Genomic DNA, 25,986 nt, shown 5'->3' with positions numbered 1-25,986 from the left:
AAAAAAAAATAATAATAATAATAAATCGCCATTCACATAGTTAAAAAAAATCCAGAAACCATTCACATGTTTACTTTGATTCAGTTTGAAATTGTTTTATTAACAAAAAAAAATCACAATTTGCACTCGGTTTAAAAAAAACCAAACCCAGAAACCATTCACATAAATGTTTACTTTGATTCTATTCAAAATTGTTTTTGTAAAAAAAAAAAATCTCAATTCACATAGAGTAAAGTCTCGTTATATCGATATAACCGGGACTATCGATATATCCGACCCTGCGCGCATGTAATTTTCTCCTTGCGTTCATGGAAATAGTATCGTAATAAGCGGTATATATATATCGATATAACGAGACTTTACTGTAGTTAAAAAAATCCAGAAATCATTCATACGAATTTTTAGTTTGACTCAGTTAGAAATTCTTTAATTATTAAAAAAAAAATCACAATTCACAGAAGAAACCATTCACATAAATTTTTACTTTTCATTCAGTTCAAAATTGTTTTAGTAAAAAAATTATAATTCACATAATTAAAAACATCCAGAAATTATTCACTTAAATTTTTACTTTGATTTAATTTGAAATTGTTTGAGTAAAAAAAAAAATCACAATTCACAAAATTTAAAAAAAACAGAAATCATTCACTTACATTTTTACTTTGATTTAATTTGAAATTGTTTGAGTAAAAAAATCACAATTTACCTTCAGTAAAAAAAATCAAAAAATGATTCACATAATTTTTTACTTCTCATTAAGTTTAAAATTGTTTTCGTAAAAAAAAAATCGCTTCAGTTAAAAAACAATCCACTGGAATTTAAACAGCATTGAGCAACAATACACGGCATGCTAATTCAAGTCAGGTTTCAGGCATTAAACGTGACCATCATAAAGCAGAAAGCTTGAATTCTATTGATATCTTCAGAATCAGAAAGTTTTTAATCGTCCCACAATGGGGAAATTTGCCCATTGAAATCTTTAATTGCAGTTTAGAAAAAAAGAATAAAACCAACACCTTTCTAAAAATGACATTCTACTTACAACCTTCTGCTGTCGATGAAAATTGCAGTCAAAGTGACCAAACCCAGAAAGCGTCGAAATTGCTGTTGACGAAAACATCTGTCGTCCACTCTGCGCGGCTCTTATTCCTCCCACGTAATATGAATCAAAATTTTGATGAATTGAAAATTTTAATTCATTAACTGCCAGGCGATGTGCACAAATGTGTCCACTCCATACGATATTGAATTTTAGGACTACATAAACATTCAATACAGTGTAAGAAACCATAAGCTTCTCTTTTTTCATCAGAAAAAAAAAGTTAATTCCTAAGTTGTCTGGGTCTGGGCAAAATACAATACAATACATATTGATTTATATAGCTCTTTAACAACAGCTGAAGCTGGAAGAAAGAGCTAACATGGACAAAAGCCAAATACGCCCTCTCGTAGAAGCTAAAAACACTGCCAGAGGACTGATCAGCGCTTTATCGGCATCCCCACCAAGAAAAAACAAAACCCGAACAAATTCGGGAATGGCGCTCCACGTTACACTTTTCAATTGCAGCAAATGAGTTAATTGCGAAGCAAAATTTTGACATGAGCTTGAACTGATTCAGAATTTTTTTTGACTGTACAATGTCGTCCGAATCGTTCATACACAGATTCAAAGCCAAGAGCTTGCAACGGCGATTTCATTTCCAGATCAGCTGAGCGGTTTCTTCTCTTCATCATAAGTGCAATTCCAAAATTATTCAATCACCCGTCATCGATGTAAATTGTATAATTTGAAATCGCCCGCGTCAATCGCTCATCAATCCTTTATCACGCCAATGGACGGGATGCTGATACTGGTCTTGCGAGCTAACTGGAAGGCAATATTCTTCTCATAGTAGGCACATTCATTCACAAAAAAAGGGTAGGCCTCCTCTCCCTCGTACTTGACCGCCTCCCCATTAAACGACTGGAAAATGGGATCCCCGGGACGGAGAAGCTTGAAGTCGTTGTCCTGCAAAAACTTAGAATTAAACACCCATAAAGGACAACCGACGCCTCTGGACAAGTTGTGTCCGTAATTTGTACAATCACTTCAAATGACTTATAGCATATAGCTATATTTTACGTTTTAAGACTCGCGCTGAATATTCAGAAAGTTTTCGAGTTGATGACGATGCCTGAAGTCATGTCACATCTGGAACACCCCTGACCGTGAAAGCGACACACAATGCATTTTGGGTACTTTGTTTGGTCTGAAAATTTCGTGTTGATTCGTGTTGACGGTGCAGACAAATCAGCCCATTTCCAACGCAGCTTGAGCGCCATCTTGTGCATTTTCTGGGACGCTACATTGGAGTCCTGACGGCTTGAATTGATCCGAAAGGACTTCTTTAATCGATTGCAAACATTTATGCTTTCCTCTTCAGAACTATTTGAATCATATTCATAACTGGATGAGCAAAAAGAAAGCATCTTCTCCGAATCTGAAGCCATTGTTTTGATTCTCCAGCAAGGCAGGACGTCCTGGCATGACGTCACGAACAAGGGGGCGGGACCTTCTGAAACTCGCCATCTCTGAGGTCATTTTGAAGTACTTTTAGGACACTTAAGTCCTTTTTATTGGTGTTTTGCATTTGACTAAAAATATCGTCCTGCGTGTTTTGGGTAATGTATTTTAGATGCTATAAAACGTTTTTCTGATGTCAGTTAGGAAACAAAAAAATGGTGTCGGTTTTCCTTGAAGAACACACACCTCCAGAATAGAACGCCGCTGCGTAATCGCTAATATAGGTAGTAAACTGATCTTCACCTGCAGCTTTGGGTGAACGACAGCCGTGATGTCATTGGTGCTCGGATCTCTCGGGTAATCGAGGGAGCCGGTTTGACAAAAGGCCTCCACTTCACCGCCCTCGAACATACATCCTGTCAAATGGAGGACAGCCTGGGTTAACTTGAGTCTGGGAGACAATTCGGTGGTCATGTGGAATTGGAAAAATAAGGTTGAAGAGAATCAAGTCAACGTATGATGAGAACACAAAAAGAATCATCATAAAAATAATCATAACAATCCATTTAAATTGCCGTCAATCTCTTCACTAACAAGACGATGGACCTCACTAAATACAATTAGATTAGATAAAATTAAAAAATTCACAATTCACAGGAGCGAAGTTATGAAAGAGGAATAATAACTAATATTTTTTTTAATAACTTAATTTACTTTAACTATTTTTTTTTACTTCAAGATAGCACGACGTGAGTGGCTGCCTTTAGAGCAGCTCCTGTATTTTGTTTTTGCTGCTGTGAAATGTACATTTCTCCACTTTTAGACAAATAAACGCTCATCTAATCAAATAAAAACATTCCATGAACCTCACTTATTAAAATCAGATTATATTAGATTAACCTTTATTAATTTTGCACTGGAAAATTCACACTTCACAGCAACAAAGTTATGAAAGAGAAAAATAATAATAATAATCCATTTTAACCTGGCGTGAGTCTCTTCACTCACAAGACGATGAACCTCACTCATTAAGATTAGATTAGATTAGATTAGATTAGATTAGACACTGATGCGTATGTGGAACTGTCACGGCTTGGAATTGAAGCGAATTTACGTGGGACAGGAGATGTGAGACAATGTCTTTTCCGACAATGGATGCTACAGCTTCGTGTTTGCTTTCAACATTTAGCTTGTAGCAGACGCTACGTCTCTGATCCACTGGTGAAAAGGATACTTTGATCCTATCCTCTTTTCATTTATGATTCGTGATTTAGTTTTTTTGTTGTTGTTTTGACTTCAAGGTGGCGCCGCGAGATAGCCTTTCCAGCAGCTCCTGTTTTTTTGTTTTTCTACTTCTTCCTTTCCTTTCCTCTTATTTCATCACTTTGCTGCTGTGAAATGTAAATTTCCACTGTGAGAATAATAAAAACTAATCCAATCCAATTAGATTAGATTAACCTTTATCAATCTCACAGTGGAGAAATTCGCAATTCACAGCAGCAAAATTATGAAAGCTGAAATGAAAAGGAGTAGAAGTGTCCACTTTTGTGACTCCAAAATATGGCTTATTTCCCTAATCTTTTTTTTTAACTATATTCATAATTGTAATATTAATGACAATAATCTATAAAGTAATATTATTTCACATAGTATTTACCAAAGATCATGCAAGTGAGTCACTGCAACACTTGACAGACAAAATTACTTCTCGCTCTCATGTCTGGAATTTTTTGGGGGGAGTTAAATACAAACTTTTTCAAACATTTTCATTTCACTTTTTGTTTAGCGGCGTTTTCAACCTTTGTCATCACACACTCCCCCCATTCACTTTAATATAACAATTTCATTCATGTAAATGTACGGATAGTTTTCCCCTTGTGATTCTAACATATACATTCCTTACTGTGATTTTCATTCTTACCATTTTTTTTTAGCATTCAATTAGATGCACTCACCAGAATTAAATTTTTCAAGCCAATCCATAATGAGGTCCAGCGTTTCCATCACCATGTTGTAAATGTCCGCTCTGATCACACCGGTGGGTTGAGGTCCGACCTCCAAGGCTATTCACAACAAAAGACACACAACCGGAGTTGTTTTGAAACCGGACATTGAAATCCATGAAATTCCAGTTTTTTAGGATTAAAAAAAAAGTTGTTCCTGGAAAATTATGCCTCTCAGAGACATGGACATGCACACACTTACTGAATCCATGTTTGGCCACGGCTTCGAGTGAGTAAGCCTCCGGAAGTGGTGTGTCCAACTGGATTGCTCTCACAGGCCCAAATGATACTTTACTCTGACAAAAAAAAACATGTAACTTTTTTTTGGGACTGAGGTGTACACTGTAACTGTGCAAAAAGGTTTAATAAAAAACTGTACATAGTGCAAGTATCAATGAAAAGGCATATTGATATATGTAGCTGCATCGTATCAACATAAGGTGGCTGTGCAATTACAGTACAACAGTCCAGATTGTTGTTTTTTTCACACAATAATAATAATACAGGTACTACTCAGAAAATGTGAATATCGTGAAAAAATGCATTAATTTAAGTCATTCAACTTCAAAGGTGAAATGAATATATTATTGAGACTCATAACATGCTTTGCAGAATATTTAAAGCTTTTATTTGTTACAATTTTGATTTTTATGGCTTACACCTTATGAAAACCGCAAAATCAGTCTCCAAAAGTGTGAATATCATTGCTGACATTGTATTTATTTTAACTTCCTTTTTCTGTTTATTTCATGTGATATTCTAATTTTTTGAGACTCTGATTCAGCTTTTGTTAAAGCCCAATATAAATCAATATGTATTGTATTGTATTTTGCAGTTTTTGGCGGCTAATCAAAATTCTAACAAATAAAAGCTTGAAATATCTTGCAATGCATGCTATGAGTCTAAATAATATATTCATTTCACCTTTTAAATTGAATGACTGTATTTTCTGGAATATAAGGGGCACCTTCAATGAATGACATATTTTAAAACATTTTCCATACATAAGGCGCACCGGATTATGAGGCGCGTGGTCAGCTTTTGGAAAAATATTTTCTTTTAGGTGCGCCTTATAGTGCAGAAAATACGGTACTGAACTTTTTCACAATATTCAAATTTTCTGAGTAGTACCTGTAACCACTGCCCCACCCTAAAAAAAAAGAAAATATAAGAAGCTGTTCACCGTAGTAACCGCTGTCCATGAAAGGGTTTAAAAAAGTCCAATCTTTTCGTGAGGAAGTATAAAAAAAATAGAATGTGATTACATAAATGGCAAGAGGAAGTCAGCCACCATTTTAAATATCTCAGGATATCCAATCCGCGCCCCACCGAATAAAATGTTCTTGTCCCTCCAGTGAAAAGGTTTTAAAAATATGCGTGTAAAGTCATTTCTATTGACCACATGAAGATGCTTTTTTTTTTATCAAAATATGGCGTCACCCCTCCAAAATTGATGAAAAGGAGAAAACTATATCATTTTACCTGGATGTATTTGAAAATATGCAGAGTGATCCAGTCAAAGCGATAAAAAATGAAGCACACGCCCATGTTAGCGGTGGTGTTATGGAGGTCGCACAGGACGTCCACGGCTTGTTGGCTTCCTTTGGGGCCAAACAGAGCGTTCAACTCGTGAGCTCGCTTGATCTCGTACGGCGAGGAGGCCGTTAAAGGCGCACTGGAAATCCCAAAAACATAACAGGTTTTATTTTTTAACAGCGTCAAAATATTCAAAAGGCCATCCAATTTCAAACGTACCTCAACAAAGCATCTGTGAAGCAACGATTGAGATCTTTGTCGATATAACGTCGACATACTTTAACGGCCTCCGGGTTGGAGAGGATTGTGGTTCGGGTGGCGGAGCCGATTTTATCAACCTTCTTTTTCGCCATTTCTTGCACGACGTACACCCCCGTCATTTCATTGCCGTGCGTACCGCCGCTGATGACAATGCGGGACACCGCGGGCAAAAACAGGCGCTCCATCTGTCCACAACATAAGATGATCAGAATAATCTTTATTGACAAGTAAAGCAAACGCAAAGCTGTAACATCCATTGTCAAAAAGAAGTTGTCTCCTGTCGGTAAATCTGCTTCAATTCCAAGCCGCGACAGTTCCGCATACACATCGGCGCTTTGCACTGTTGCCATTCAAAAGTCAGATCACAGATTGAACACTCAGTCAGTTAAAGGACAACCGACACCCTTTTTTTGTTTCCTAACTTACAACAGAAAAATGTTTTATAGCATCTAAAATACCCAAAACACGCAGGCTGATATTTTTAGTCAAATGAAAAACACCAATAAAAATGACTTCAAAATGAATCCGGAAATGGCCAGTTTCAGAAGGTCCCACCCCCTTGTTCGTGACGTCACGCCAAGATGTCTTGCCTTGCTCGAGAATCAAAACATCGGCTTCAGATTCGGAGAAGATGCTTTCTAGTTACTCATCCAGTTATGAATATGATTCAAATAGTTCTGAAGAGGAAAGCATAAATGTTTACAATCGATTAAAGAAGTCCTTCCATCTCAATTCGAGCCGTCAGGACTTCAATGTAGCGTCCCGGAAAATGCACTAGATGGTGCCCAAGCTCCGTTGGAAATGGGCTGATTTATCTGCTGGGAATTTGTGTCAACAAGTATCAAATAGTAGTCTTGGTGCAACACACAACGATTCACCATCGCGTTATTTATGTGTTTTCCTTCTGGTTTCGCCATCAACACGGATCGACACGAAGGTGTCAGACCAAACAAAGTACCCAAAATGCATTGCGTCTCGCTTTCTTTGTCAGGGGTGTTCCAGACGTGACGTCACTTCTGGCATCGTCATCAACTCGAAAACAAGACTTCCTGAATATTCAGCGCAAGTCTTAAAACGTAAAATATAGTTGGAATATTTGTAAAATATGTTCAGTAGAAGTCATTTGAAGTCATTTTACAAATTATGGACACAACTTGTCCGGAGGCATCTGTTGTCCTTTAACCTAACCTAACCTCACCTAACATACATGTTTTGGAATGTGGGTGGGAACCACAGGAAAATGCACATTTCCCCATGGTGGCACTATTATATAAACGCTTTCTGAACTGAACTGAAGTGAAAATCTATGCGAAGGCTGAGAGAATACGTTCACTCCACACCAAGATTCCAGCCGTGACCCCCACCCCCTTCTACATGCGACCAAAGGCAATCCATTAAGCCATCCACTTGAACGCGTGACCCAGATTGAGGTTGAAGGTTAAACTTCAGACTGTGCCGTTTGTCTAGTTACCGATTGTATTTATTTTGAAGCGAGACTTTGGCTGAGACTTGTCTCAAGTGTTTTGTCTCGTATTCCACCACGCTTGTCGCACTCCACTTCGGACGAACCCCCTCGCGAGAATGTTGTCAAACGCCAATACTTGTTCTTCCAGTCCTATTAGCGACAGTGGACTGCTGGTATCTTTAAAGGGGGGGCTGACATGGGCGGGGGGTTGGCAAAGTAAATTGGCCCCCTTTTTTAAAAAAAAAACATTATTTTGCACTCCTTTACAAAGTTATGTGTGATATTCGCCCCAAGATCATCAGAATCCGAAAGTCTTTAACTCATTCACTGGCAGATGATGTGCAAAAAATGTGTCCACTCCAGGGCCGAGGTTTTTGTCATTGTCACTTGTATTCCAGGACCCTCAAAATATTGAGTTTTAGGACTACATCAACATTCAATGCAGCGTAAGAAACCTTAGACTCTCTTTTTTCCATCAGAAAAAAAAAAACGATTTAATTCCTACAATGATATGGTCTGGAGTTATATGAGCTTGAAATGAGGGTGGCTGTCCAAAATACAATGCAATGCATGCATATTGGTTTATACAGGGCTTTAAAAACAGCTGAAGCAGTAACAAAGCGCAAATATGGACAAAAGGGAAATACTGCCACCTTTGTGAAGGGAAAAATATTGCCAGAGATCTGGCCAGCGCTTTATCGGCACCCAAGCAATGAAAAACAAATATATAGTACACAGGTGTCAAAGTCAAGGCCCGCGGGCCAAATCCGGCCCGCCACATCATTTTTTTCGGCCCGCGAAAGCAAATCAAACTTGTTAAATTTCATGATGATTGCTAAAATCTGAGCCAAAATTTCATATTTTTGGATGTCAACCACAATAAAAGTCATTATTCTTGACTTCAGATTTGAAAACGAGTTATTCATTAATTTGCTGTGTGCTCTATATGTAATATTTGAAGGGATTTAAACATTGTAATGGGTTCCCCAAATTCATAACGGCCCTCGAGAGGAAACCATAACTACAATGTGGCCCGCGGCAAAAAATGACTTTGACACCCCTGATGTAGTATTTTCAATTGCCAAATAATTTTTTGACAGTGGCAGTGGATGAGTTAATAGTCCCACAGTGGGGGAAATTCATAATCTACAACAGCAACATTGAAAGGGAGGGCTGGTGCTGGTGGTTGGAAAAGAAAAGAAACAAAGTATTGCATTTACATCTCAGTCGTACCCGAGTGGTCCATCGATGAAAAGGTCATCTGTACTTCTTTATAGAAGTACAGATGACGGCTGAAGAAACCTTTTCATTTATTGCACGTCCAAAAAAAAAAAATACAAACAAAATGAGAGGACATCACTTTGTCACATAAACTGACATGTTGTCGTTCAAGTGCAGATCGTACAGAAATTTCATCTCATGACCATTACCAAGAAATGAAAAAAAAAACCCGGAACCAACACACACACACACACACACACACACACACACTTTAGGTGTGGTACAGCTTTTTTAAGTGTGTGTGTGTGTGTATGTGGTACTGATGAAAATTCCCTCCTGGGTGAAAATCTGTATGTATGTGCAATATATGTTCCATATATGTGTGGCATCATGCGGAAGTGCGCTTTTCAACCCTTTGATGTGAGCTTGACTCATTCCCACGCAGGCCGAGGGTATATAAGTAGCCAGCGTGGGACAGAGAGATTGGGGGGGAAATCACGGGACAGAACCATTCGGACTCAGACTCAGACATACACGCAACTCGCAGAGACCCGCACAGCGTTGGATGGAGTTTCACAGCACGACTTGCTCGACTTGCTCCACGCCATGATCAAGCTCTGGGATACATCTACGTGTCACTTGCCTGGGAGATCTGACAACAAACCTACTTACGATTAAAGAGAAACACCAAACTCTTTATTTGCTACACACACAGAGACAGACACACACACACACACACACTCTCTCCAATAGACTGCATTGGTCCTCTTTAACTTCCAAGCGCTTGAATTGTTTGAATGTTGAGTTGGACCCCATCCAGCTGACATGCACAACACTACAAAACCACCCTTCCCTGCTGCACACCAGGCATAAAACCCAAGTAGAATTATTATATTTTTTTACTGTCACACACAATAAAATCCCTACACCATATTTACCTTACCTGTGTACCAACAACCAGCTTTGTAACCCAACGGCGGTGTTTTGTTGACGATTAATCTTCACTGTTAGCGTCTCAAAGCAGTTTGCATGCTGCTTAGAAAACAAGCAGGGACTCAATCCTTGGCCGTTTACAGTTCTGCGATCCAGTCCGCCCATTTGTGGGTTATGAAGGCCCTCCTCTCGCAGATCACATTTCACTTTGTGATGTAAGAGGAAGTACACACGCTCACTGTCTCCTATTAAAACCCAGAGGAGCCGCTCCGGGACGTTGCGTTAATAAATTACGGCCGTGACTTGACAGGGTGTAAACAACTGCATTGAAGCAATAAGTACTTTTGAGTACTCAGTACTCAAACTTTACTCAGTTTGAGTAAATGAAGAACTTTTGAGTTCTTAATTTATAGACTGCATTCCATGCAGAGAAGTTAGATCGGTCTTCTTTTTGAAAAATTATGTATTTTTTTTCTTCTTCTGTATTTATGACCTAAAATGCCACCCTTCCTCCACAACATATTTACTGGATTTATGACTTTAATGCGACATTATCGTAGGTTTGGACTCAAAATTGAATTAAGTGTCTTACTGCCATCGAAACAGAACTCTGTCATTAATCAAGGACTCACTGTATCTTTTGATCTGTCTCAGAAACAGGGTTGGGTGTAACTTAAAGGGCAACCGACGTCACTTTTTTGTTTTTTAACTGACATCAGAAAAACGGTTTATAGCATCTAAAATACCCAAAACACGCAGTATGATATTTTTAGTCAAATGCAAAACACCAATAAAAATGACAAAGTGTCCAAAATCTGCAAAAATTGAGCTGCGAATTGGGCATTTTCAGAAAGTCCCGCCCCCAGTTCGTGACGTCACACCAATACGTCTTGCATTGCTGGAGAATAAAAACAATGGCTTCAGATTCGGATAATATGCTTTCTTGTTACACATCCAGTTATGAATATGATTCAAATAGGTTTGAAGAGGAAAGCCTACATGTTTGCCATCAATCAAAGAAGTCCTCCCGTATCAATTCCAGCCATCAGGACTCCAATGTAACATCCCACAAAAGAGGCAGAAAAATGGCGACCAGCTCCTGTGAGGAATGAATCAGCCCGTTTCCACAGGATGATAAATTCCTTCCATGGAGCTTGTACTCCCTCTTCTGGCGGCTTTTGGGTGCGACACAAGGTTTTCAAACCAAACAGTACGGCAAAATACATTGACGTGATGGAAGGACGCTACAATGCGTCTTTTTTTATGGTCAGGAGGCGGTCCTTTACTGACATCACGTACGGACTCGTGACCAACTCAAAAACAAGACTTCCTGAATGTTCAGCGCGAGTCTTAAAACGTAAAATATAGCTATATGCGGTGGAATCTTATTAAAATACGCTCAGTAGAAGTCATTTGAAGCCATTTTACAAATTATGGACACAACTTGTCCGGAGACGTCGGTTGTCCTTGAAACATACATTCCATATAAAATATAGCACTGACCGTTCGGAACACAGTGTTTCATTCGTAAGTTGGGGTGTGTCTGTGTTCATAAAGTTTCTGCTTTTACAAAGAGAAATAGTTGATTGTCTGTTCATGATGGAATTACTGCTTGTTCATTTTTTTCAGTTGAAGAAATGCACTTTTTCATTTTACCACCAAGACTATTGCAATAGCTCTCCGCATGATGCAACATCATTCAAACGTCCTCACCCTGCAACCCCCATTGAGATGAAACAACACCTGATTTATTCATGTGACATCCAAGAGGAATTGGGAGTGCCGTGAAAGAACTTCAGAGGCCGTAACCTTTTTGGCAATGGGAGGGGAGGGGAACAGAACGGCGACATTTGAGCTCGGGTGTAGCCCATTCAAGGTAATGAGGTCTTGCTGAGAGGAAAACACACTTTTTGACCTTTTTTGCATGTGTGTTTTTCACTTAATGGCAGGAGTGGCTCTTGGTCTATGCTGTCAATCATTGTGCGACCACAAAGTTGTGGTTGAGGATATTTCGGCCTTTTCCGCGATCCGCCGGAAAGTGCCGAAAGAGATAATCGAATATTCATTTACCCATGTTGCATTGCAGTATTTACCAATGTAAATATCCGCCATGTTGAATACATGGCGGATGTTTGTGAAATGTGGAGCGCGAGAACAGGAGTAAAACGCTAAAAGACATTAAAAACAGGAAGCAAACAAACACATTCTCGTTTTTTTAGAAACAATCGAATAAGTCTGCGGGACGTAGTGAGAATTCCTTACAGCAAACTGCTGCTGATGATTCGAATTGAGTGGATAATGAGAATGATGTCAGAGCTGTTGCAGCACATTGGAAATGTTCATAGCAAAGGAATTTGTTTCAGTAGACAAGTAAGAAATCTTATGCTAAATCTGTTGTCTGTCTTTTCTGTAATACTGTAGAATATCAAAATAGCACATGATTAATTATGTAGTAACTAAATAAAATTGAAAATATTTATTTTATGTATGAAGAAATTATTTGACTTGAATTAAAATTGTTGAGATATTCAATTCAATATATACAATTTTTATAATATTGTATTTTTTTTTCTTTCCATGCAATACAATATATACAAATTTATTTTGGTTTATTTCAGTTTAGTATACACGTACTTCGGTAATCTAGTTAAATCGGACCCCATCAATTTTAGAATTTGACCCCCTTTTCAGACACAAGGGGGCCAATTGGCCCCCTTTTTTTAATTTCCCAGATGCCTCCCTGCGATTGCGAATTGTGCAAATGTTAGTTTTGTGAAGAAGTCGTCTTGCTGTCAAATGAAAATAAGAATTAATTGAATCACATGGGTTGTAAATGCATTCAACGGGCAGGTTATTTAATATAATGATCATTTCATGATTCGAGGCTCACACCCCATTCCCGAAGGAGGGGTTTGAGTGTACGTGATTTGAAGTGGCACCATTAGGGACCCCGCACTTGTGGTCTATCGATTGAGCATCCTCCAGCAGGAATGTCCTCCAGCTCCGACCAGAACGCCTCCGTGTCAAACCGAAGCCCCCCGGCTGCTAGCCAGTTCGTGCAGCCGGCGTGGCGAGTGGCGCTGTGGGCCGTAGCTTACTGCGCCGTCCTCTGCGTGGCCCTGCTGGGCAACGCGGTGGTCATCTGGATCATCTTGGCGCACAAGCGGATGAGGACCGTCACCAACTGTTTCCTCCTCAATTTGGCCGTGTGCGACGCGTCCACGGCCGCGTTCAACACGCTCGTCAACTTCATCTACGCTGCCCACGCGGATTGGTACTTCGGGGCGCTCTACTGCACGTTCCACAACTTGTTCCCGGTTACGACGGTGTTCGCCAGCATTTACACCATGACCGCCATTGCTCTCGACAGGTGAGGCAAATAGACGGCACCCGCCACGATTACGCGCTTTGAAGTCGAGGCAACGTTTTACGATTTTAAGAATTGCCTTCGTACTGTAATGTAATATTGTTTATTTTTTGAACACTTTATTTTAAAACTGACATCGTTTGGGCGATGGGCGCTGAAACACCCACGCTGATCACAACAATATAAATTAACATTTATAGCAACAATGTTAGCATAAGAAAGATAGCATGTTGTTTGCAACACAATTCGCTGACACGTTTTGACTCATTTTTAAGTTGGGGGACATTACAAGGGCCAATTAGTTCTATCAACGTATGTATTTATTTTTGGTTAAATGAAGGAAAGCCAACGCAACAAAAGTGATTGAAGTGCTCCGCTTAAAATGGTTTTTTTTATTTGGTTTTTGCCTTTAAAATTACGAGTTAATCGAATAAGTGAATTTTCTCATCTCCAAAATCATCAATCTTCACCAAAAAAACTACATTAGCAACGTTTGTTGAGTTAACCGTCGCATCATCAAAGACAGCCAGCCACTTGAGATCATTATTTGTACAAATAATTTTATGAAAAAAGTATGACATTTGAATGTTGGAAATTCTAATACGCAACTTCAGAAATGTGTTACTTTATTCCTATATTTTGCTTCAAGTGTATGGTTATCCTACATGTGACATCGTATTCATTTAGTTTGATGAAATCCACTTAATTAACCCCATAGAAGTCCAGTAGTGTCCCTTAAGGTGAAATCTAAATCTATTTACCCTGGCCTTGCGTTACAGTTTATACCCTTTTCTGGGATCAAAACTGCATATAGGTTTCCAAACTGAAAGGGAAAAATCTTGGAGGATCAACTCCGAGATATGACTAAATACAGGAATTAGTTTCTGCTTATGGATGCAGGTACATGGCCATCATCCATCCCCTCAAGCCTCGCCTGTCTGCCAAAGCCACTCTGACTGTGATCGTGACCATCTGGAGTCTGGCTGTCATCTTGGCCTTCCCCCTAGGCTACTTTTCCACAATTCGAGCCTTGCCCCGCAGGACGCTGTGCTACGTAGCCTGGCCCCGCATGGCGGATGACCCCTTCACGTGAGCCAAAGAGCAACAAGCTTCCTGAGTTATTCTTTTCGCTTTTCACATACTACATCTAACATTGTGTATTTGTGTGTGCCATCCCAGGTATCACATCATCGTGACTGTTCTGGTCTATGCGGTGCCTTTAGTGGTGATGGCCATTACTTACTCCATCATTGGTGTAACCCTTTGGGGAGGTGAAATCCCAGGAGACACATCGGATAACTATCATAGACAACTGCGGGCAAAAAGGAAGGTACGGTCAAAACATGAGCAACTCCTATTTCAGAAACAGAAAGCAGAAAGCCTTTAATAGTCCCACAGTGTGGAAATTTGAAATCTAGAGCAGCAAAATTGAAAGGGGTTAGAGGGGCGGGGTCGAAAAAAAAAGGGGAAAAAAACGAAGTATTTCATGTCCCCAAAAAAATGACAGAAGACTGAACGGTACAACTGCACAAAAATGTATCATAAAAAGAACTGTACATAGTGCAAAGTATAAAAATACATTATAAAGCATATGTGATATATGTAAATGTATTTACGCAAGGGGGCTGTGCTATTAACAATGTACAAGTCATTTTTTTCATTGCTTTCTCTTCTGAAGAAGGAAAAAAAAAGTGGTTCTGCATTTTTAGCCACTGACCAAATGTTAATTTATACTCCACAATGTTTCATGGAAGAAATTGAAACTAATCAAAATGACATAAAGCAGGGCTGTCAAACTCCTTTTTTTGCCGGGGGCCACATTGTAATTACGGCTTCCTCACAACAAATTAATGAATAACTTGTTTTTTGAAATCTGAAGTCAAGAGTAATGACTATTATTGTGCTTTACATGGGACAATTTGAAATGTTGGTTCGGACTTTAGCAAGCATCATGGCACTTGACATGCTCGATCTGCTTTCGCGGGCCGAATAAAATGATGTGGAGGGCCAGATTTGGCCCCCGGGCCTTGACTTTCACACCTGTGATATAAAGTGAATATAGACCACACTGCTTTTTACATGCCAGCTTTTTCTGATATAAAAAAGTCAGACAGGCTAAATCATTTCAAAACTTTGCACAAGGGGGAATCGACGCACAACAGCCGCAAGTGGTTGTACACAGTGAGGTTGCTATGAGGATTAAGGACAAATCACAGGTGCCGTGATGTAAGAGTCTATCTCGACTGCAGCAGGATTAATATCAAACGGGGAAAATTTGATTCAGAAAAAATGACAAATGCCATAAAGTAACCTGGCAGGCAATTTTGTTGCAGAAACCTTCACTGGAAAACACATCAAGATGAGTTAGTCATCCATTTCTTTCTGTTGAAATATAAGTAGCGGCCCCCTATTTGACACCACAAACGTTTTAGATCAACGCCCACAAATAGAAAAGGCGACAGGTGCAATAGTTTCAAGCTCACCACTGAAGATAAAACACCATCAAAGGCGCAATTAGATGTCAAAATGGAACCCAGGAAAGATTAAAGCGTTTTCGCACATGTCGGGGGAAACAAAGCTGGCATAATGTGTCGGGGCTTTCACTCAGGGTGGAGATGCGTCATCCATGTTGAGCTTGGATGTTTTGGCTTGGTCTCATCTGACCATTGCACAGGACATGAACATTTCAAATTTTATGAGATGTCATCAATGAGGGCCATATCATCTCAGCTGAACTCCCCCCTCAGCGCAGATCGTGAAGATGATGATGCTTGTGGTGGTGACCTTTGCCCTCTGCTGGCTGCCTTATCACGTCTACTTCATGGTGACGGGCCTCAATAAAGGTCTGAGTAAGTGGAAGTCCATCCAACAGATCTACTTGGCAGTGCTATGGCTAGCCATGAGCTCCACCATGTATAACCCGATCATCTACTGCTGTCTTAATAGCAGGTGAGTCCCCCCCACCCCCAACTCCCATATGAAACCACTCACATTCGGAAATCCGACTGACACAGACGAAAAAGAAAAATGGATCGAGATGTTAATCTTCAATCAGGTTTCGAGCCGGCTTCAAACGTGTTTTCCAATGGTGTCCATTCATCCGGATGAGTAGCTATGACGAGCTGGAGCTCCAGAACAGACGTCGCCGCCCACACCGCCAGAGCAGCATGTGTACCCTGTCACACGTGGACACCAGCATCCTGAGCAAGGACAAGAGTGTGTGCTCGCATGGAAATACACGTTGGTCCAAGTCTGAAAGGCGGGCTGATAATAATAAAGAGGGGTTAGCGTGACGGTACTCCACGGTTTGTGAGTGGTTGTGAAACTTTTTGGGTCCGTAGGAGAGATATTTCCCTAAAGTCCCTGTTTAACTATCCATCATTTATTTATGCTTGTGTTTATATAAGTGCAGTGCTAAAGAAGGGAGACTCGCATAGTATTTATTGAAACATGAAAGTTTGAAGGGATAAAGCCACAAATGTGTTGGTCTTATTGTTGTACATTTATGTATAATTTACTGACTTTGGTCTATGTGAAACTTTAGGTAGAATTTTGTGCGGTTGTCATAGTGAACGCTTCAAGACTGCAACTCTGTGTTTACCAATTTCTCAACTGTAACCGTCGTATTAATTCAGTCTTCATTTGCCAAGTAAGTCTAACATATGACGCCAAAATATCTCTACGTAATAAATCTGATATTGTTATAAAGATTTCTTTATTGTTTGTTCAGAAAAAAAACGGAACCCAGATCTTTAGGAAATCGCAAAAATAATAAAAACATCCGTGGCGACAGTACATGAAAACCACAAGCATATTCATAAACGGATACTTCAGAGCATTCAAAATCTAACATTTTCATTATAGCCTGTCAGTTACATTGATACATTTCTTAAAAGCAATAATACATTTCAGCGCACAAAAAGGAAAGAATCATAAACATACTAGCACGAATCGTGTTCAAATGCAACCATTGTTGGACAACGTGTCGTTTTCAAGAGCTGAGATGCTAACGGGGTAGCGTCTCATATAGGGAGAAGGACACCAGCACGATTGCCAGCCACTGGGGGACCCTGACTGCCGGGGCACTGCAAACATAAAAAAATAAGTTTGGATTTGATCAAAACTATGTACGTATCTGTCAACCGGCCTATTCTGTACGATTTGTGCACGTTTTTAGATGTGTACGGCATACAAGAAAGATTGTACGGGAAACGCAAAAATTGTTATATTTGAGAGATTTTCGATTCCATTTTCGTCATTAAATAATGTAACGCAGTCATGTTAATTATAACAAACATTGCTTCTCGTAAAAAGCGAAGTCGACCCCCGAGAAAACAAGTCCTGCGGAAAGTCTCGAGAAGAAACAAAAGTTCCGAATACAATTTCCGGTCAAGTGGAATTTGAAAATTAGTTCAATTAAACATTTTACCATTTTTTTTTCGCCGTCATATTGTGGCGTTTTTGTATAAACATTATACATCGTGAGAACACAAATTGAAATTATTTTTTTGTTTTGGACAAATTGAAATTGTCCACAGCAAAAAAAGGCCACAATGCTCCACAACACAAAACATACTTTTATGTTATATGTTGAACATTACTTAAATATGTTGTAACTTTTTTTGTGAATACAATTTTACAATGAAATATTACACAACCCTTATGGTTTTTTTCTCAGTAGGGAAATATTGAGCCGTTAGAAACGTCACAGTGTCTCGCAGGTTGACGGGTATGTATGTACAGAACTGTACCTGCAAATCAAAGTCTGTGCTCATGTTTGTGGGTCACTCTTCCTCCCATGGTCACCAGTAGTGTAACCCAAACAGACTAACATGTCCTCCATGGTGAGTGTCACACTTGTCATGACAAATAACATACTCGCGTTTTATTAAAGAAAAAGTAACTGTATTCACTATTCTCCAATATAATAAAGAGTTGAGACTAGAAAAAAAACACGATTCACACACAGAAATAGTATGTAAATTGGGCTACAGTTTTATGCAAATGTTGAATATAGCTTCATGCTATTATGGCGACAGGAAGTCAAGTCTTTCTTACTGTCGAAGAGCTTGATTGATGTTTTTAAGGGTTACCAATATGCTGTCCGTGAACCAAATGAGTCCCCCGTGGGCCCGCTCTGAAAATAGTCCCAACATTTATGGATTTTTTATTTTTTTGTAACGCGATTCCCAAAGAAGTTTAGAGGTGATCTTTTAACCATTTTAGCACTTGCACGGATGTTTAGAAATTGGATTGGTACTATTGTTTGCAAAGCTGTTGTACTGAAGCAATTTTTTCCCAAGAATTATTCCAGGAATGTGTATCAAACTAGTAGCGCTTCACATTATTCTGCACGCAAGAAGTTGATCTCCATTTCAAAAAGATTGGTGACCCCAGTGTTAGATGTAGTATTATTATTATTATTATTATTATTATTATTATTATTATTATTATTATTATTATTATTATAACAACAATAATAATAACAATAACGATGATGATGATGATGATGACAATAATAATACATTTTATTTCTAAGCACTTTTCAAAACTCTCAAGGATTGGCTTACCGTGATATGTAACAGTTGTGATTGGCTTTCAGGTTGGAGTGTTTCAAAATGACCTCAGTGTAGTCGCCATCACCTCCTTGCTTGACATCCTCCACCGTGAACTCCTCGGCGGGAGACAAGATAGCGAGATCTTCAGTGATGTCGCAAAAACCCTCCAGGTTGAAAAAAAAGCACGTGGTGATGTTGAAATAGACGCCATCCTCCACGTCTTCCTTCATGGAGACATCCGACTGAGCCAAGGTGAATCGTCCGAATCTCACTCTGGCTCCTTTTTCCACATCGTAATCCGTTTCCGATACCCGGTAAACATTCTTACACGTCTTCGGCCTCACGAGACTCATGGCGTCCGTGAGTAAGAAGTGCAAGGACTTGTAGTGAAAGTTTTCCTCGTAGATGCTAACGTTGACGCCCATGGTCTCCACCGCGTCATTGAAAGCTTTCTTGAACGCTTGGCCGCCGTTAGCAAAGGCCAAGAGGGCGGAGGTGTGTTCCTTCACGCCTCCGGGGAGCAGCGTGGAACACTTCTCACTCCATGCTGCCTGGAAGCCAATGTCTTGGCTCAACTCTTGTTGGAGCACATCAGAGCGGATTAATTTATCCATGGTGCCTTTGCGGCAGCCCTCGTACAAGTTGTCCACGGCGTTGGGGGCCATGTCCAGTCGTTTCACTGCACTCGCCTTGAAAGGAAGTGAACATTAGTAATGCAGGCACTTTAAAAGACAACCAACGTCACTTTTTTGTTTCTTAACTGACATAAGAAAAACGTTTTATAGCATCTAAAATACCCAAAACACGCAGTATGATATTTTTAGTCAAATGCAAAACACCAATAAAAATGACTTAAAGTGTCCAAAATCTGCAAAAAATTGAGCTGCGAATTGGGCATTTTCAGAAAGTCCCGCCCACGTTTGTGACACCACGCCAAGACGTCTTGCATTGCTCGAGAATCAAAACAATGGCTTCAGATTCGGAGAATATGCTTTCTTGTTACTCATCCAGTTATGAAAATGATTCAAATAGTTCTGAAGAGGAAAGCATACATGTTTGCAATCAATTAAAGAATTTATTCCATGCCATTTTGAGGCAACATTGGGGAGAAACGATCACCAGAAAAGAAGCACAAAATGGCGACCTCCAGTGGCCACCTCCGTTTCAACAGGCTGATAAATTCCTTATATGGAGCTTGGACACCCTCTTCTGGCGGCTTTTAGGTGCAACACAAGGTTTTCAGCCCAAACAATACAGCAAAATACATTGATGTGATGGAAGGACTGCTACAATGTGTCTTTTTTTTGGTCAGGGGCCGTTCCTTTAGTGACGTCACATACGGACTCGTCACCAACTCAAAAACAAGACTTCCTGAATATTCCGCGCGAGTCTTAAAACGTAAAATATAGCAATATGCGGTGGAATCTTTTTAAAATACGCTCAGTAGAAGTCATTTGAAACCATTTTACAAATTATGGACACAACTTGTCGTCGGTTGTCCTTTAAAGGACAACCGACCCCCAGACAAGTTGTGTCCATCCATCCATCCATTTTCCGTACTGGGCCGCCCAAGTTGTGTCCATAATTTGTAAAATCATTTTTACAAAGATTCCACGGCATATAGCTGTATTTTATGTTTTAAGACCGGCGCTGAATATTCAGGAAGTCTCGTTTTCGAGTTGATGACGATGCCTGACGTGACGTCATATCTGGAACGCCCCTGACTGAGAAAGCACCATACAATGCATTTTGGGTACTTTGTTTGGTCTGAAGGCGGCTCGGTAGTCGAGTGGTTAGCACATTGGCTTCACAGTGCAGAGGTCGCCAGTTCGTGTTCCACCCCGGCCTCCCTGTGTGGAGTTTTCAGAGTATTCTCCGGGTCCTCCGGTTTCCTCCCAAATCCCCAAAACATGCATGGCAGGCAGATTGAACACTCTAAATTGTCCCAAGGTGTGAGTGTGAGAGTAACTGTTGTACGTCTTTATGTGCCCTGCGATTGGCTGGCAACCAATTCTGGGTGTCCCCCGCCTCGTGCCCGAAGACAGCTGAGATAGGCTCCAGCACCCCCCCGCGACTCTAATGAGGAATAAGCGGTATGGAAAATGGATGGATGGATGGATGTTTGGTCTGAAAACATCGTGTTGATCAGTGTTGATGGCGAAATGACAAGGAAAATACATAAATAACGCAATGGTAAATCATTGTGTGTTGCACCAAGACTACTATTTTATACTAGTTGACACAAATTCCCAGCAGACAAATCAGCCCATTTCCAACGGAGCTTGGGCGCCATCCTGTGCATTTTCTGGGACGCTACACACCTCAAATTGATCCGGAAGGACTTCTTTCATTGATTGCAAAGATTTCTGCTTTCCTCTTCAGAACTACTTGAATAATATTCATAACTGGATGAGTAACAAGAAAGCATCTTCTCCGAATCTGAAGCCATTGTTTTGATTCTCCAGCAAGGCAAGACATCCTGGCTTGCTGTCACGAACAAGGGGGCGGGACCTTCTGAAACTCGCAATTTCCAGGGTCATTTTGAAGTAGTTTTGGGACACTTTAACTCATTTTTTTTGTGTTTTGCATTTGACTAAAAATATCAGCTTTTTTGGGTATTTTAGATGCTATAAAACGTTTTTCTGATCTCAGTTAGGAAACAAAAAATGGTGTCGGTTGTCCTTTAAGGATAGTAATCTTATTTTACGACTGTTCAGTAAATTGCGGAATTATTTGTAATTTTTATTCAGAGGGGATAAAAAATACCACATACCCATTAACATACCTCTCAACCTGCGAGACACTGCAATCTTACTAACAGCTCAATTTTTCCTTACTGAGAAAAAAAACATACGCGTGTGTAATATTTCATTGCGTAATTTTATGAACAAAATTTCACATGTAAAAATGTCTACTTTTAATAAATTACAACATATTTCTAGCAATAATCTAGTATGTTCTTTGTTGTACAGCATTGTTGCTTTTTATGTGGACAAATTGAATTTGTGTTCTTACGATGTATAATGTTTATTAAAAAAAATATGAACGCTTTACGGCAAACAAAAATAAACACGGTAAAATATTTAATTTAACTGATTTCAAAATAAAATTCCACCTAACCGGAACTTGTCTTCTCTGAACTTTTGTTTCTTCTCGAGACTTTTCGCACAGACTTGTTTTCTTGGTGGTCGACTTCGCTTTTTACGAGTGACGACATTTGTTATAAGTAACATTTCTGCTAATATTTAATGACCAAAACGGAATTGAAAATATCTCAAAATTATATTGAACAATTTTTGCGTTTCCCGTACAAATTTTCTTGTCTTGTATGCCGTACACATCTAAAATGTGCAAAAATCCTACAGAAGACGGAAAAATACGGTCGGTTGACAGGTATGCATTAAAGCGTGCGGAAACCTTTACCATTGATGCTAACCATTTACATGCCAATTGGGTTTTCCATTATGTGATAGCATTAAGATAGCAGCCTGTTGTTTCGCCGACACATTTACTCGATGTAATTTGTTTTAAAGCAGGGGTCGGGAACCTTTTTGACGAAGAGAGCCATAAAAGTAAAATATTTAGAAATGTTTTTCAGTGAGAGCCACACCCGCACGCTCGTGTTTGTAGGTGAAGACACACATACACACGCACGCGCGTATTTGTATGTGCACACACACGTACACGCGCAAGCACGCACGCAGGGCCACTTTTTCAACAAAATGTCAGAATGTGTTATTTAAACTAACTTTGTGATAGTACTCACCGTTAACATGAATGGTTTTCCCTTCCTCGTGATTGGTAAAAATCCAGGCAAACGATCGGAATGAAATTCAACTTGCCGGTCCAGAGGCGAAGTTACTGCTAGCTAGCCTGCACACGGCTCATAAGCTTCCACACTTGCTATCTGCAATCTACTTCTCGCAGAAGTATCTCGATGCTAACGTTAACATGGGGCTTGTTAAAATGTCACTGACATTCGACTGTTTCATCGATGGAATTGTTTCATTGCAAAATAGAATCAGAATCTTTTCTCTCCTCAAAGGCGAATGAATCCTCCGGTGCATTCAAGCTGAAGTGGACTCGTCCAGCTCATTTAAAGGGCCGTTTACCTGTTTCAACATGACGGCAAGTATCATCCAATCAAAATGGTGCTTTCGGCCAACCTAGGTCAGTGTCATCCAATCAAAATTGCGCTTTCCGCCAACTGCAGCCCCAACAGGAAATAAACGTCGAAAAAAACAAGAATATGTATTTAGTTTTATCGGCGAGCCATATGCAATCATCAAAAGAGCCATATATGGCTCGCGAGCCATAGGTTCCCCACCCCTGTTTTAAAGCTTAAAAAGTTTACAAATTCAAATAATTCGTATCAAAATGCAACATAATAACCACCCATCCCCCCACCACCACTAAAAAAAAGTTCAGAAGATGCAATAAGAATGATGTTTTAATTTTTCAACATTAAATTCAACTGTTTTATTCGAATGTGAACACAATACAATACATATTGATAACACATTTGTCTTATTTTTAGGAATTTTCAAATAAAATAATTACTTTAAAACAGCGTATATCGAGCAGAGGAATATCAGAATCAGAATCATCTTTATTGCCAAGTATGTAGAACACACAAGGAATTTGTTTCCGGTCGAACACGCTGCACTAGTATCATCAAAAAAATTGCAAAGAGGAACTATACAGTTCCATTTGTTCAAAGAGTTACTGGCTTGGGGGAAGAAGCTATGCAAATACAAAACCCACGCTTCATATCAACTTGCAAATGAATTTTTATACTCAACTTTCACATCTTTGGATCATACTTATGTCATACTTATTTACTATTTGAAACTGAAAATATCATCAAAGAATTGTGCACTTTTTCCAACTGCAACACAACGGACATTCGCTTTTGCAACTTACCGTGCAGTAGAGCACCATAAAGGCCAGCAGGAACCCCCTCTTCATGTGTCTCATCTTCTCTTCTTTTTAATGTCTGCAGAAAAAAAGATCAATTTTTTTTTTGGGGGGGGAGTGTGATCCTCCACTCAACTTGGCTTTTTTGTTCACATTCTTTCAAAGTGAGCTCAGGCGACTCTTATCAGCGTCCTTTGAGCACCCCGTCGCATTGATCAACTCAGCTCGTGTACACTTACCGCAGGGATGGGTAGAAATGTGCAAAGAAGCTCACCGCGGTGATAATGTATAGGTGTGGAATTATAACATCAAGTCCATCTAGGGTAAAAAAAAAATGGCTCGAGGCATAGGGCTAGGGGGGGAGTCTACAAAAACTATGTGGAAGTGAAAAACAAAATTATCGCCTGAGGCAACTCCTTTTTCCTTTCCTGTGGAAGGAAATAACACGCCATTAGGAGCAGTTAAGTCTCTTGCTGCAGCTACTGGTTTATGTGAACAATGGCAACCTGCACTCAAAAAAAATTAGTTCTCATAATTTTTTAACTTTTCTGTGTCTCTCCTTTGCAGAAATATTTTTGACTTAAAGTGTGGACTTTCTATTTAATTTTTATTGCAAAATATTTACACTAGCCATTTGCCCTTATTCAAGCAGCAACATTTCACCTACTGGCCATAAATCATACACTGTCAAAAAATAATAAAAAATAAACTTGTGACTCTTCACTAACCTGATGGGACTATATACTTTTTTTTCTCCCAGTGTTTCCCTCGAGATGAACCCTGACAAGGGCACGATTCCTCCTTTGGAGAATTATCGTCTCCTGACCTCCAGTACACTTCCTTCCTTCTGTAGCTACGGCAGCAAAGTACTCAGGCCCTGCTGAGCTTCACATTTTGTGCACTTTGACGGACGACTTTTTTGTGTGTGGGAGGAGCGGGGTCACGCCTGGATTCAGAACATCCCATTGCTTTCACAGGCAAGCATGTACAAGCAGGCAAGCATGTTGATATTGGTTTTCTCATTTGAGATGTTTTCCATTTCATTATTTTACGTTTGAAATGTTTTGTTATTTTTTTCTAGATTTTGGGAGGAGTTTATTTTGTGAATGTTAATGTTCATCTATTATCCGAATTATCCATTTTTTCATCCACGTATCCTCACAGCTGTCACCGGACAATAGGATGGGTACACCTTCAACTGGTTGCCAGCCAATCACTGTGCACGCAAAGACAAACAAACACTCACACTCATACAATTGACAATATAAGGTGTCCAATTAACCTACCGTTCATGTTTTTTGGGAATGTGGGAAAAACCGAAATAGCCAGAGAAAGCCCACGTCAGAATCAAACAGTGACGTGCGGTGAGGTTCATGGCTGGGGAGGCACTGACGTCATCACAGTCAGATTTACAAACATATGAACTCTACAGAGTAGTTTATTCACCATTTGATTGGCAAGAGTTAAGTATTTTGTTTAAAATTTCATGTCAGCATTCTTTATATATACAAACTGTAGCATAGAAAAAAATAATTAAAAAAACGTTATTATCGTGTTACCTTTACTTGTAAATGAAGTCCATACGCCGCTCCTTCTGAAGAAAGGCATCGATAACTTCTTTGTAGAAGCATTCCTTGTCTTTCTTCAGTTTTAAAAGTCTCTCTGTCTCAACGGAGATCACTGCCAGTGAAGAAAGTCGTCCTTGATCAGTCCTGTTCCGACTGTATGTTTTCAGTGCTGAGAATGACAATCTTGTCTACTTCTCCAGCAACAAATGGGGCTGCACCGATCTCCTTTTTAATGTCATTTCTAATGACATCACCAACTGCTTCAATTAAATCGTTCTGTATTCTGTTTCACAGGCTAGAAAATACAGTGGATGTCCCAAAATGACTCGCTAGCCTGTCATCTTTCTCAGCGAAAGAATGTAATACAGTAAAGTCTCGTTATATCGATATCGGATATATCGATAGTCCCGGTTATATTGATACTATTTCTATGCACACACAGAGAAAATTACATGCAAACAGGGTCGGATATATCGATAGTCCCGGTTATATCGATATTTTTTCGGACTCCCTTGAATATCGATATAACGAGACTTTACTGTAGTTCAACATAGTTGCCACGATTAGCAGGGCCTTTACTTTCATCATTTCCACGAAATGCCAGCTGTTGTTTGGCAAGGAAGCAGGTGGCATTGATGAGATCTTTTAAAATCT

General features: G+C 39.6%; 3 protein-coding genes and 1 long non-coding RNA gene across 5 annotated transcripts; 2 read left to right on the top strand and 2 right to left on the bottom strand.

The window, feature by feature from the left end:
- Positions 1–817: 817 nt before the first annotated feature.
- LOC148892311 (N-acyl-aromatic-L-amino acid amidohydrolase (carboxylate-forming) B-like) lies at positions 818–10,083 on the bottom strand. Its single transcript, XM_089006682.1, has 7 exons — positions 9,933–10,083; positions 6,262–6,488; positions 5,989–6,181; positions 4,709–4,802; positions 4,459–4,566; positions 2,807–2,919; positions 818–2,008 (listed from the first exon to the last, which is right to left on the bottom strand). The coding sequence occupies exons 2-7, from the start codon at positions 6,486–6,488 to the stop codon at positions 1,814–1,816; spliced, it is 930 nt and encodes a 309-aa protein (XP_088862808.1). The 5' UTR covers positions 9,933–10,083; the 3' UTR covers positions 818–1,813.
- Positions 10,084–12,798: 2,715 nt separating this feature from the next.
- LOC148892310 (neuromedin-K receptor-like) lies at positions 12,799–16,837 on the top strand. 2 transcript variants are annotated; one of them, XM_089006679.1, is made up of 5 exons: positions 12,803–13,292; positions 14,190–14,378; positions 14,469–14,619; positions 16,042–16,238; positions 16,345–16,837. In XM_089006679.1, exons 1-5 carry the CDS (start codon positions 12,913–12,915, stop codon positions 16,580–16,582), a joined length of 1,155 nt encoding a protein of 384 aa, XP_088862805.1. In that variant the 5' UTR covers positions 12,803–12,912; the 3' UTR covers positions 16,583–16,837. The 2 variants fall into 2 exon arrangements, with proteins under 2 accessions (XP_088862806.1, XP_088862805.1); XM_089006680.1 differs by lacking the exon at positions 16,345–16,837 and having other exon boundaries at positions 12,799–13,292; positions 16,042–16,242.
- Positions 16,838–16,985: 148 nt separating this feature from the next.
- On the bottom strand, positions 16,986–24,462 carry LOC148892309 (T-cell ecto-ADP-ribosyltransferase 1). The gene is made up of 4 exons (XM_089006683.1): positions 24,004–24,462; positions 23,771–23,843; positions 18,860–19,536; positions 16,986–17,374 (listed from the first exon to the last, which is right to left on the bottom strand). The coding sequence occupies exons 2-4, from the start codon at positions 23,822–23,824 to the stop codon at positions 17,296–17,298; spliced, it is 810 nt and encodes a 269-aa protein (XP_088862809.1). The 5' UTR covers positions 23,825–23,843; positions 24,004–24,462; the 3' UTR covers positions 16,986–17,295.
- Positions 20,385–25,590, top strand: LOC148892308 (uncharacterized). Its single transcript, XR_016116290.1, has 3 exons — positions 20,385–22,240; positions 22,893–22,975; positions 24,525–25,590. It is a non-coding gene; the product is annotated as an uncharacterized LOC148892308 (long non-coding RNA).
- The last annotated feature ends 396 nt before the right edge of the window (positions 25,591–25,986 follow it).

This window comes from Hippocampus bargibanti, linkage group LG10 (assembly GCF_051943395.1).
Source record: "Hippocampus bargibanti isolate YZ-2025 linkage group LG10, ASM5194339v1, whole genome shotgun sequence".
Taxonomy (NCBI): domain Eukaryota; kingdom Metazoa; phylum Chordata; class Actinopteri; order Syngnathiformes; family Syngnathidae; genus Hippocampus; species Hippocampus bargibanti.
Note: the sequence above shows the minus strand (reverse complement) of the source record. Positions and strands in the feature narration are given on the sequence as shown.

What these genes read in the sequence shown, in the direction of transcription:
- LOC148892311 (XM_089006682.1), bottom strand. Translation starts at nt 6,488, where the DNA reads ATGGAGCGCCTGTTTTTGCCCGCGGTGTCCCGCATTGTCATCAGCGGC. An exon ending in TTCACAGATGCTTTGTTGAG is followed by an intron (nt 6,182 to 6,261) that starts GTACGTTTGAAA and finishes TGGGATTTCCAG; the next exon opens with TGCGCCTTTAACGGCCTCCT. An exon ending in ATATTTTCAAATACATCCAG is followed by an intron (nt 4,803 to 5,988) that starts GTAAAATGATAT and finishes TTTTTTTGTCAG; the next exon opens with AGTAAAGTATCATTTGGGCC.
- LOC148892310 (XM_089006679.1), top strand. Translation starts at nt 12,913, where the DNA reads ATGTCCTCCAGCTCCGACCAGAACGCCTCCGTGTCAAACCGAAGCCCC. An exon ending in ATGGCGGATGACCCCTTCAC is followed by an intron (nt 14,379 to 14,468) that starts GTGAGCCAAAGA and finishes GTGCCATCCCAG; the next exon opens with GTATCACATCATCGTGACTG. An exon ending in TACTGCTGTCTTAATAGCAG is followed by an intron (nt 16,239 to 16,344) that starts GTGAGTCCCCCC and finishes ATCTTCAATCAG; the next exon opens with GTTTCGAGCCGGCTTCAAAC.
- LOC148892309 (XM_089006683.1), bottom strand. Translation starts at nt 23,824, where the DNA reads ATGAGACACATGAAGAGGGGGTTCCTGCTGGCCTTTATGGTGCTCTAC. An exon ending in TTATGGTGCTCTACTGCACG is followed by an intron (nt 19,537 to 23,770) that starts GTAAGTTGCAAA and finishes CTTCCTTTCAAG; the next exon opens with GCGAGTGCAGTGAAACGACT. An exon ending in CACAACTGTTACATATCACG is followed by an intron (nt 17,375 to 18,859) that starts GTAAGCCAATCC and finishes TTATGTTTGCAG; the next exon opens with TGCCCCGGCAGTCAGGGTCC.